Here is a 12,727-nt window from a genome sequence, read left to right as displayed (position 1 = left end):
ATACTTTCGCGGTGCACCAAATATTCGTAGCGTATTAAATTGTAGCATACTGTTTTGGACCTTGTCGATCTTCGTCGCTTTCTGCTGCATTCTGTTCACCTGTTACGGAAAATCGGAAAACGGACAATTTGCTCACAGATTGTTGGGAAACGGAATCGATGGGAGAATGGTTTCTTTTAATTATTTGTAGAATATTCCAGTACGATTGTATATGTTTATGTAGCTGCCATAGGTTCTGAAAAAGTAATTCCCATTAAGAAAAATAGCAAACTCCTTCTGTTCACATTTAAAAAATTTATTGTTTTGTTTTATTTATTTTTTTGTATTTATTTTGTATTTTTTTTAATCAACTTTTACACAGAGAAAAAATTAAATTGCAATTTTTGCATTTTTGTTGGTTTAATTTGATTAATTAAAATTTGTTAAATTGCTAGAATTTGTTAAGCGCTACTAAAATTTAAATTTGTTGTTTTGTTTTCCATTTGTTTCATTACATACATACACTCATAATCATATAGGTAGCATATGGTATACTTATATAATATATATATTATATGTATTAATTTTGCCCACACATTATGTAGCTTCGGCCAAGGACCTTTCTCGCCACGTACATATACAATATATATATATTTTAATATTTATATATTGGAATCGGTAAACCTTACTTTGTCACATAACTACATACATATATATGGTTGGTGTCCAACATATAGATTTCATCAACGGCCGTGTAACTACGCTTTTATTTGAATTATTTTTGTTAATTAATTAGTCGCTGCTACATTACGAAAAGAAGCGCTAATTTGGACTCAAAACATCAGGTTTGTGGGGTTGAGTGGGGGTGAGTGTGTGTCTGAGAGGGGTTTGAGTTTTCCCCAGTTTGATTGATAATTGCCGTCAATGAAAGCGGATCCTGCTGAACTAAAACTTGAAATTAAAATCCGGCTCAGATCGCATGTGGTGGGATAATCGTTTGAATTGATAATCGATAATCGAAGATGCCGTTTACTGGAATGCAGCTCTAATTCGTAAAAATTTGTTAAGATGGTGAGATGTGGTGTCTACTAGAGATAGAGAGTTATTTGCTTTCGATTTCACTTGAGGCGTTCGTTTAATTGATTTGTAATTTGATTCTTGAATGCATTTAATTGGTTCCCTTAAACAACACACACACATTTATATATATATATCGAGAATATACATTAGTACTGCCATTAGTAATCGTTAGTAATCGTAATATTTTTGCCTTAGTCGGTAACTCTGTAGTCTGTAATAGAATGTGTAAAAATCCTACAATATATATATATATATATATGTATATATAGCCATATATCTATTTACATTCATATATAGACCTCTTTTACATATATATTCTTGATACTTGTCGCGATCATTTATCATTTTCATTTATCATTATTGTTTATAAAATACTTTGAGGAGCACTGGACAATGGACTAAGATTCATTTCTTTCCTTGCATCTTGTTTTGTACAGTTCGCATTTATCCATGAAAACGAAACGAAAGATACTCCTGGAAATTGGAGGAGATATACACTACTTTGAAATACAATATATCCGATATATGAGAGAAGCTCAAAGGAAAAAGCATTAAAAACATCAAAAGCGTTTCATAAAATATGTAAACTGGAAAAGTGAATTACAACTGATCGCAGAAATATCGGCAATTAATACTTAAAAATTCTACAAATTAAAACATTCTACAGCTACTTGATAATAACATCTCTTTTTCTTTTTTGTGTGAACATATTTAAAATCATTGCAAAATGTACTGTTATTTGTGGTTTAATTAAATTTAAGATTACTTTGCTTTTTTATTTTAATATTAAATAGATCACATTCATGGTTCTATTTCTTCACTTGCTTTATTTATGTTCACATTTAATTCGTTAATACAGTATATATAGTTTTCTCATTTCTCAATTATTGCTGCTATTTACATATACATAGCTTTGTTTTTTGTAATTTATGCATATGCCGTATGTGTGTGTGTGTGTGTATATATTTTTGTTTAATGAATGAAGTCGAAAAGTTGATTACTTGAGTTTTGGGATGGCTAAAAACATTTATTATGCATTAGAGGGCCTAAACAAGTATAAAGCAAGTTATAGATTCCTAAATTGTATTATAATATTTTGTATTTTTGTTTTATAATTTTCCTTCTGCTTCTTTCGTTTATTATATAATGAGTTCTTTTATTTTTTGTATATTCTTTTGCATAAATCGAGATCTTTTGTGGGATTGATTATTGATGGAAAAAAGTTTGTGTTTAGATAGTTAAATAATATTATTGTAAATGTTTTTTTGTATTTCTTGGTTTTATAAATAAATTCTTGTTTGCCATTGCATGTGTGTGTGTGTTATAAACTACAATTAACCTGTCAAAATACTTGGGATTTGTTTGTTGTTCTCAATTTTTCTTTTTTGTTTGTGGCGTGTGTGAGAATTTTTAATGATGAATTTCGTCGTTTTGCTTTTATGATTTCACTTCTTGGTTTTGTTATTCTACGCTAAAAATTATTTTAAAATTTATTAACACAGATGACTTTATATTTTCCGAAAGTTTTAGCTTCTGCTTCTCATCTTCACAATAGTTACCCATTTTTTTGTCATACATTTTTTCGCTTGCTTTGTTTTTTTATAAATAATTTCACTGCTCAGATCGAAACAAATTTTCGCCAACTAACTAGCCAAAATGTATCCATATCCATGTATATAATATCTTAACTTTTTTACTCTGCCGATTCTAATCGCCTTTTGTTTTTATCCTTCTCTTTGTTTAATATTGTTATTTGCTTTTGTTTATTAACTAAACTACAGATAAACACACAGCTACACACATTGAATGAAATTTTCTGCTGGAGTTAAGTTAAGTTTCGTTTGTATGTGGTTGGGTTTTGTTTTAATATTAAAATCTTACATTAGAAACACATCAAATATTAGAAATATTTTCATATATATATCTATAATATATATGTATATTGTATATTCCCAGCCACTTGGCCTTTCCATCTTAGTTTCCTTTTTGTTGTTTGTTTCGCAAAGTTTAAAACTCTGCACAAAAGACGACAAATTAAGAATAATAATTAATTAAAATAATAATACAGAGCCTTAATCATAAATTGGTGGAAATATTTTGAGAAATTTGTTGTTTGATTGTATTAATTAGTTAGCTTGAAATTTTGTTTTACTCGCTAAATAACTGGATACCTCTGTGGGGGGAGGGTGGACTGAACATAATTTTGAAATACTGTGTTCAATCTGCAAATTGGTTTGCTATGCTCCATTATTCGATTCGAGTGAGTGTGTTTATGCGTTTATCAATATTCATAATTATTATATAATATCACATCAACTTTGTTTTTATATATTTTGTTTGTTATTAACCTTTCGCATGTTCTGCCTCTGCCTACCGATGATCGTTTCTTTCGATTCTTATTGTTTGCGCTCAATATATATGTTTTTTATAAATTTGTTGTTCTTCTTTGCATTCTCAATTAATAGATGTATGTATGTATGTATGCCTACTGGGATTTGTGACGAAAAAAAAGATGTATTCTCTATATTTATCAAAGTATATAATCATGGGATAGCTTTAATCGGTTCGGTTAATTTCTGCTGTAATCCCCTCAGCCCCTTTTATGAGGACGATGGTGATGATGATGATGATAATTCCATCCATACATACATTTTACGGGGTTTAATACTCTATTTACTTGTCCGGGGGTTTTGCCTTTCTTTATATATTCATTCCATTTAAAAGCGAATCACTTCACTGAGTGAAGGGTTCCTTCTTCTCTCTGCTTGTTTTACAATATTTTGAATATTACTTTTATGGTTTTTTTGTGGGTGTGTGTTGTGTGTTTCTTATTCTCCTCATAACTCCTTCTCTTCAAATACTTCTTTTTTTTGTGATTTTTTGTTTTGTTTTTCAAAAAGTACCTTTTTTGTTTTGTTTGTTTGTTTGTTTAAGCCAAAAAGTCAGTCCAATAAGAGTTTTGAGTTGCCTGCAACTGCAGTTGATTTGTTTTTGTTTTCGTTTTTGGTTTTTTGGTTTTGTTTTTTGTTTTTTTTAAGAGCTTAGGTTCCAAAATAATTGTTTTTTGTTTTAGCGTTGAGTTGATTTGTTATTTGCAGGAGTAAGTTGATAGTTTGTGGTCCAAAAGTTTGCCTCTAGGGGTTCATTTCTGTTCTATAATGAAGGTTTTTTGTTTTTCTTGTGGTTGTTGAAGGGATCAGCGACAAGGAGACGCGACCAATAGATGTTGCTGCTTTACTGTTCTGGTTGATGTTGTTGTTGTTGTTCGGAGGGATTGAGTTCGTTCTGAGCAGTCCAGCGAATCCCTGCCACTGCTCCTTCGAGCGCCTCACTCAGATGAATAGAGCTTGTTCTTGGTCAGCGTGAAATCGGGACTAATGTTGATGGTATTGCTTCGTGTGAGGTTTCTACAGAAAGGTAAAAGAATGGGGTTATCGTATAGTTTGGAGTAGGAAAACCCCATCTACTTACTTGATAAACTGCGGCAGCAGGGATGTCCAGCCGCTCTTGTCCTGCCTCAGCGTCAAGTATAGCTCAAATATCGACACAGTTTCCGGATCCACTTTGAACGAAGCAATGCGCCTTTAAGTACATATAATTATTAGCATATTTTCTTTATTTCTTAATGGAATATATACTTCTTACCTGACATTATTCGGCTCACTCTCGAACTCAATGAAGAGGGTGCAAGCCCGCTCGCCACATGGCTCCCGTTCCGACATGCGAATGATTTCGGCTGCAATGCGTCGGGTGAGGTCGTTGGGCAGCGTTACCTCCGTGCAGGCCAAGTGACGACGCTTGGCATCCCTTAGCTGGGCCTGCAGCTGTCCCGACAGCTCTCGCACAGCACTGGCGCTCACATCATCCAGGTTGTCCGCAGCTCCAAATCGTGCTCCAGCCGTCGATTGCAGCGGCGAAGCCGGTAGAGGGTGGTGATAATGATGATGCTGATGCTGCTGAGCGGTGCTGGTCAGCAAGTTGGTCATGTAGGCGTGGTGATAGGCAGCAGCACTGCCGCCACTGATGGGCGCCTCGAAGCTGGCAGCAGCCACAGCTGAAGTGGCCTGCTTGGGTGTGGTTGTTCCACCGCCGCCTGGCCCAGGGCCGGCTCCTCCGGTTAGGGAACCACTGCCAGCCGCAGCGGGCGGACCACTGGGTGGACGCGTATTGAGCGCCTGATGCTGCCGCATGTGCAACACGGAGGCCGGATGGCCGTCAACCACATCGACGTCCAGATCGCCGGCGGCTGTGTTCCCGTTTCCGGACACGTTCAACTCCTCCTCCTCCTCCTCCACCTCCAGCGGTGCCGTTGCAGCTTGCCAGTCTGCAAATAAGAAGGAAATGAAATAAGAATTCATTAGTAATTATAAGAATAATTGTTTTAAAAACATTTAAATTGAAATATCCTTTTGCTTCTCAGCGGGAATTTTTAGTTTCTGTCGCAAAGTATGCAATGTTTTTTGAGAACATTTTTAAACAGAGTTCCTTCTGGAGTTTTTCTTTATTTACTCTTACATTTAAAGAGATTTTCTTAATTTTTAAAAGATAAACTCACGTAAAGGTAGCTTAGCTAACTAATGACACCCTATTTCCTGCAAATTACCGGGGCTTTCCAACCGGTGAAAGTTCGGGTTACGGAAGTTCAACTGTAGTTAGCTTGGCTCATCGACCGGCAAAAAGTGGCCACCATGTGAGAATGGAAATGGAATAATACAAAAAGTAAAACAAGAAAAAAAAAAACATCAGCTGATGTGCGACACTTGAGATCCACACACACTCGCGTTCCACTCGATGGAACCGGAAAGAGTACACTGCGCAGACTCCACTTCCAGGGTGCAGAGGGGGTGACCGGCGGGTCGGGGGAAATCACCTGGCAACAACAGCTGGAAAATCAGCCGTTTCCCGTTTCCAGCTGACGCTCACTCTCGCTGCTGTCGCTCTTTCTCTGTCTCTCTCTCCGCAGTCAGCAGTATCCATGCCCCATCCCCCCACCCCCCCTCGCTCTCATGCCAGCTCCCCTTTTGCTTTTATTTCTTTTGCTGTTACTTTATTACCCGTCCAGCCGAGACGATAAAAAGCAGAGCCTGAACTCAACTCAAAACTCAGCCCCACAAAGCTGGGAATTAAATGGAGTACAGTGGGGCCAGTGTTGATGGGATTTGGAATAAAATTAAATTAATGAAATAAGAATTTTAGTTTTTAATTTTGTAAGTCCAGTTAATGTTTGTTTGGCAGTCACTCTGATATTAAAAGAATTAAAATGCCTCAAGTGCGAGTTAATACTTAACTGGGAGATAATTTCATTTACTTAAGTGCGTTTAGGATACATGAAAGACCGTTACTTTATTTTTATAATCAAGTTTATGTTGTACATTGCTTGTTTGTACATTAAATTCATACTCTGTAAGATTGTGAGACTTTGTAATGTGAGTGCATGTGCAGCAAGTACAAATTAACTACTTGGCTTGTCTCGACAGCGTCTTGTAATTAGCGCGGAAACTCTTTAAAGAGGGTTCTCCCCCCCTTGAGCTCGCCCTCCCCCTTTTGGTGTGGTGTCTCTCTGCCTCACATGCCCCATGTCTCTCTCTCCCTCTCTCTCTCCCTCACCATTTCCACAGTACAAGTATAATCATTGCAACGTCGCTGAATGGACAATTTGCTCTCGTTAGCTTTGCATGTGTCTGTCTCCCCCCTCCTCCAGGCTCCTGCATCTTGCTCGCTCGCTCTATCGTTTTCTCGCCATCCCATCTCCCTCTGGCTCCTTGGCACGCAGAGCAGAGCAAGCACACCCGCGTAATTAAGAAATTAACGGCACATGTTTGCGGCTCTGCATGTGTCCACATGTGCGAGAGTGTGCTGTCCTCTGCCTCCATCACAAGCCCCCCTGCCATATACCCGTCTCGTTCCTTCTCCTTCGTTTGCTTGATGTCTCTGCGTGTGTTATTGGATTTTGTCAAGTGCCGTTGTCTCCACAAAAGGGTTTGTGTAAAGTCAGAAAAGCGAAAGCCAAAAAGAACCAAAAACAAAACAGTAGAAATAAAAAGAAAAAAAAAACAGACAACGACCACACACACTTAATTACAGAGCACACAAATGTGTGCACAATTGTGTGTGCTTGTACTTGTGCCACAGCTGCGATCAAATAAGTAGAGGTAAAATCTTTACCCTTAAAGATAATTTTTATTATTTCCGAATTGGGCTAAATTTTATAACTTACGCTTTACAATTTATTATTTGTGTACAGCATAAGTAACCATCACTGTATGTGCCACACATTTTATGTACTATTTGTAAAAGGATGTGTTTCGTAGGTGGTGTATTTTGTACATATTTGCATGCATATTTGCTTTTGGAAAAGAGATGGGCATATTGATGAACAGAAATGGTCCTCCCACCGCTCCCCTTCCCCCCCCCCCCCCATCATACACAATAGAGCAGCCATCGTGGAGCACTTGTGGTTGTGTATTTTGTGCATTCGAAATCGACAAAAACAACAAAATCAACAGGGAACACAAGAATGTACGTACATTGTGTACAACAATACCTGGCTGAAGCAAGTGGCAGTCGCAGTAGCAGAAGCAGAAGCAGAAGCCTAGGCAAGCAACGCTGCATCAACTCATCCAAGTTAACGGTACACCGCAAACATGGACTACTCTTGTTTTGTTTTTGTTTCGCGTTGTTGTTATTGTTCAGCTCAGACGGCTGAATGAGATAGATACCGAAGCTTAGCGAGTGAGAGAGAGAGGAGGGGAAAGAGTGCGACAGGGGGGGTGGAGGGAGCTTGGGGGGCTTATTACTTGGCTCCCATAATGCGTGGCGTTGCTTGGCCTTGAGATTAAATTTTCAAGCTTTACAGAATAGCAATCAGTATTAGTACAGTGGATATCGGTTTAAAGAAACAGCATTAGATTTTTTGATAGGCTTAAATTAAATAACTTAATTGGTTTTCGAGTCTCTAGTTAAAGTAACAGTTGTCAGTCTAGTTTCTTTTTTATCCAAAGAGTTGAGGTACTATTCTTTCCTTAGCAACTATTCTCTCGAAGCACAAACCTCAATTTTAAACCTATAATTAAATCTAAAATAAAAAAGAGTCATAGCAGATGTTTTTGAGTAAAATAATACTATAGAAAAGTAAGAAAATACAGTTGGAATAGTCTAAAATCATTTAATTGCTAAGCTCTTGTTAGTGTATATTCACTGTAAAACAATTAAGGTCGTTGATAATTCTGCTGCCTCTATTTTTAGATCTTCAATTTAATTACCGAAGTAAACAGTTTCACAGTTTATCACAGTTGATTCTTGGCAGCCATCTTCTGGATCTATAGAACTAGAAAAAGAAAAGCAACTAATCGAGTTAAATTAGTTGTACTGCCTTCACAAATACATACAATACATACATATTTTTACGCACATGAATACTGTTATGTTATGTACGCGTTAGTATGTTTGTTAGTTGTGTTTTTTGAATCAATAAGCAGTTGATAAATTATTCATTACGACCAATTTTGGAAGTCATTCGCATTTGGCCCCCTAAAGGAAATCTTTGGCAACCACTGCGAATCCAAAATTCCACAGACATGTTGTGTGTGTGTGTGTAAGGGGGGGTTGATAAATATTATATCAACTTCATGATAACCCTTTTCCGAAAGACCCAACAGGGCACGGAAGGGAGATGGCTACATGCACATGGGCATAACTAATCTTTATTCAAAGAAATTAAGTAATTAATTAAACAGCATTACTGCCACTGCCACTGCTGGGGATAAACACAAACCTAAACGTATTTGCGGTCACAAACAAAAGCAGTTATTAGCTGAATGTTAAACAAAATCAGGGATTTCAAAATCCCTTCTTCAGTTCTTAAATTTTATATTTGCAAAGCAAAATTGAGTTTGAGGAAAATTTGGTTTTAATTAAGTTGTTGAGCTTGAAATGGAAAATTCATTTTATTTTCGGTTTTCCCTTTTATTTATGGATGTGTTTATATATTGTATTTATGTATTCTATATAGAGAACGAATAATAACCATGTGTGAGTGCTGCTGAGGCTGGCTTGTTCCGTCGTATGTCCTTCGAAAAATAAAATTGCATGCGCTCAGTCAGTCATGAAATTAAATTGACTGCAAATACATACGCTTGCCAGGAGGGGCCTAAAGGGGTGACACAGAGGCGTCGAACCGAGGGGGGCGGCTCTGCAGAGCTTTGAACACGATGCGAGGTGTGCTGGCTAACCAAAGCGATTCACCCAGCTTTTTTCACGCCAATTTAGATAGGAAATCAAAATCAGAAAATGGAAAGCAAATTTTATAAATATTTTCCATTAATAAATACTCAAAATTTATCAAAAAGGTCATACTTTTAAGCAAAAAAGTACTATTTTTAACAGGTATACATTTTTTATAGTATTTAAAAACTCTTTTCCTAATCATCAAACTTGCTATTTTCCCTCATAGCTTTTCCTTTTAGCTGATTCCCTTTTTTAAGCCAGATTTACGCTACCTTTTGGCAACACTGCGGGGCAACGGTAAATCTGCAGCTGAAACTGTGCTTGTGTGGGGCGACATGTTGTTGCATGTCGCTACCTCCGCCGCTTGTTGTGTTCGCCTCTTGGTGATTTTACATTTTTTTTTTTTTTTTGCTGTTGCTGTTTTGGCTTACGTGCTACGTGGCTATATGGCTATATGCGGTCCCTCCCTATTGCTCAGACGTTTGTATGTAAGTCCCCCCCATCTAATTTGCCCAACTCAACTCCTTCTTGGTGTGCCGTGGTGCAAAGTTTAAAGTGACAGGATTAACAGGATGTTGCATAATCCGACCGTCAGACACACATGAACAGGATATGCTGGCCTGACTTTGGACAGGAACCAAGAAGGGCAAAATGCATTATGCTAATTTTCTTCTGCTTTCCTCTCTTTTTTTAATGCAACCCTCTTAAAAAAGGAATCCCTTAAGTTAAAATCCATCACAGAGGCTAATTTAATTAGGCAACCCAATAAAAAATAACATTAATGCCCCATGTTTTCCACAAATTATGAGTTTTCTATTTAAATTCTTTAAATATTCTGAAAAAAACTACTTATAAACCATATATTCAGAGTCAAGGAAACAAGTTTACCCTCGAAATCAATTTGAAATCAAAAGTCTATCAAAAATTTGAGAAATACTTGAGTAAATGAATTTTATAATCTCTGGAAAATTTGCTGAAGACATCAAATGAAATGTTCCCGTACACCGTACGCCGCTATAAAATTAATTGAATCAAAAAAAAAAAGGAAGAGAAAAAAAAAATATAATAATGGCCCATAAACATGAAAAATAAAAATGTTCGTGGCACATTAAAAATATCCGAAATGTGGGCCTTAATTGAGAATTCTTGCAAGAAAACGGCCCGAAGTGGATTTTGTAAGTTCACAAGGTGAACACCGACCTTAAATTTAGTTTTAATGCCTTGGCTGGGCATTAAAATTAATCAAACGTAATAACACAGCAAAGAACAGTAAATATTTAATGATTTTGTATGTGTGCCTTATCGTTCTACTGCATTTTATGTTTCAACAACGGGGGAGAATCATAAATAAAAATTCAGTTTATGTACTTTCAAAGCTTAACAAATATTTGATTTGTCATTTTTACAAAACATGAAGTCAAAGGAAGGAAAAACTAATCTTTTATTACAACTTTCTATAAATAATATAAAAGAAGTTTTCAGAATTTCTGCAGAATACTGTATTATCTAATTTGCACGTTTGAAAGTTTTCGAAAAAGGAAAGATTGTACTTTAAAAACTTCATGAATTTAAAATGTGTCACTTTTTCACATATTCTAAAATATAAATTTATTGTTTCTTGTAAAATGCACAATAAGAACTGTAGCCTGGCAAACTGACAATAGGAAAATATCACTTTAGAATATTTTTAAAACGAAATTCGGTGGATTTCAAACCAACTTTGAATAACTGAAGAAATTAATTCAAATATTTTAACTTTACGAAACTCTTTACAAAATCTACTATTTTCTTCAATAAACAATTAATTATAAATAAATCATATATTTTTAAATGTAGTGTTAAGATTTTTGTATTTCAAAGCACTTTAAAATTAGGATGGAACAGGATCTTTAACGTAATTGAGCCTGATTTTATTAAAGTAACTTTCAAAAACTTGGAAACACACACAAAACTTTTCAGAAATGTTACGCTAAACTTGATTTTATAAAATAAAAATAAAAGCAGATTTTAAGTACTCACCTTTAATTTTATTAACACCGAATTTTCCCTGAATGTGATTTTGTACTGAGAGCACTTCCATCTTCATAGAGTTCGCCGCCGCTGCTTCCTTGGGCTCCTTTTTGCGGGTTTTGAATTTCGATTTTCCAGCGACAGCGTTTATAACAAACAATTGGAAAAAGTATCAACAACTAAATTTGTTATTCTAGTTAAACATTTCAATTTAATACATGCTACAAAATCAACGGAAATCGCCGCTCCGTTCAGCTCTCGCCCTCTCTATCTCTCTCTCTGTCACTCTCTGCGCTCGGCTTGGGAAATCTTATTAGTTTAAACACAGCACATGGTTGTTATTTTTTGTTTTTAATTCTAGACGTTTGTTGTTTTGGACAGAGTTCTTTCCTTTCTTTTCCTTTCCGAAAATTCTTGGCTACATATGGCGGAGTTTCAAGTGCTGAGATGGCTGGCCTTTAAGTTATTTTCTCGCCTTTCTGTCTTTTCTGCTGCCTGCTCCGAGTTCCGTGTTCTTTATCCGCGCCTCCTTTGGTCCGATGTGCGAGTCGAAAAATTTGTCCAGCAACTGAACTGTGCTTCTGCTGCTGCTTTTGCCTTGGCTCTCTGCCGCCGCGTGCCTCTCCCTATGTGTGTGTGTGTCTGTTTGCGCTCGCTCAGCTGTGGCTCGTGTGGCTGTGTGGGTGCGTGAGAGTAGCGCCTGCGAGAGAGCTTGGAAACTAGATGAAGAACTGGGCTGCAGCAAACTTCGATAACGGGAACTAAGAGCTGAGCTGAGCGGAGCAGTTTTCCGAGCAGTTTTCCAAAGCTACTATTCCGGCCGGCTGGTTGTGCTGCCGCTTTTATACCGATTTTCCGGCCCGAGCTGCGCTGCCGGCGTCGCAGCTTTTCCCTTGGCCGTGAACCGTCGCGTACATAGCGCCGGCGCTCTTGAGTTTTCTCACATTCTTACTCTCTATCTCTCTCTCTTTTCATACAGCTGCTGCTGCCGGCGAACATGTGTTGCCATCAGCTGTTTGTGCTCTTGCGCTCTCAGTCACTCAATGGGTCTCTTAATGGAGTCGAGTTAAAGAGTGGAAATCACTCAAGCCCGGTTTGGTACTCTTGAGAGTTAAGGGAGAGTTTAGCAACTTAGGGCAGCCTCTCTTAATCTTTTGGTATCTTGTAGGTTGAAATTTTTGAAGTTGAGATTGATTTTGTGGCTTCTTTAGATTTTTCGGAAATGGGTGGGGATTAAATTCCGGAAAAATATAGTAAATAAATTTTAGATCCTTTTATTTTGTGTTTTAAATATTTTAATATAAAAAATAATAATTTTGGAGCGTGCACTTATTTTTACATAAAATAAATAAAGATATTTAGATTTTTAAATATTAAGAAAAAGTTAATAGACTCGGGAAATATAGTCTAAAGTTAATAATTCATTTTTTAA

At 36.7% G+C, this 12,727-nt stretch overlaps 1 protein-coding gene and 1 long non-coding RNA gene across 2 annotated transcripts in view; one reads left to right on the top strand and one right to left on the bottom strand.

Moving 5' to 3' along the window:
* LOC147644912 (uncharacterized) overlaps positions 1-12,727 on the top strand; it is an 80,620-nt gene that overhangs the window by 3,454 nt on the left and 64,439 nt on the right. The gene's annotated exons all lie outside the window — the stretch shown is intronic.
* chrb (charybde) lies at positions 280-12,111 on the bottom strand. Its single transcript, XM_020948944.2, has 4 exons — positions 11,305-12,111; positions 4,705-5,383; positions 4,531-4,641; positions 280-4,466 (listed from the first exon to the last, which is right to left on the bottom strand). Exons 1-4 carry the CDS (start codon positions 11,369-11,371, stop codon positions 4,388-4,390), a joined length of 936 nt encoding a protein of 311 aa, XP_020804603.2. The 5' UTR covers positions 11,372-12,111; the 3' UTR covers positions 280-4,387.

This window comes from Drosophila serrata, unplaced genomic scaffold (genome assembly GCF_035046125.1).
Source record: "Drosophila serrata isolate PLE 108 unplaced genomic scaffold, ASM3504612v1 contig_66, whole genome shotgun sequence".
NCBI lineage: Eukaryota > Metazoa > Arthropoda > Insecta > Diptera > Drosophilidae > Drosophila > Drosophila serrata.
Note: the sequence above shows the minus strand (reverse complement) of the source record. Positions and strands in the feature narration are given on the sequence as shown.

Excerpts from the sequence above, each read along its gene's own strand:
- chrb (XM_020948944.2), bottom strand. The coding sequence starts at position 11,371 with ATGAAGATGGAAGTGCTCTCAGTACAAAATCACATTCAGGGAAAATTC. Across the intron at positions 5,384-11,304 it reads CGGTGTTAATAAAATTAAAG|ACTGGCAAGCTGCAACGGCA; the intron begins GTGAGTACTTAA and ends TCTTATTTGCAG. Across the intron at positions 4,642-4,704 it reads AGTGAGCCGAATAATGTCAG|GCGCATTGCTTCGTTCAAAG; the intron begins GTAAGAAGTATA and ends ATGTACTTAAAG.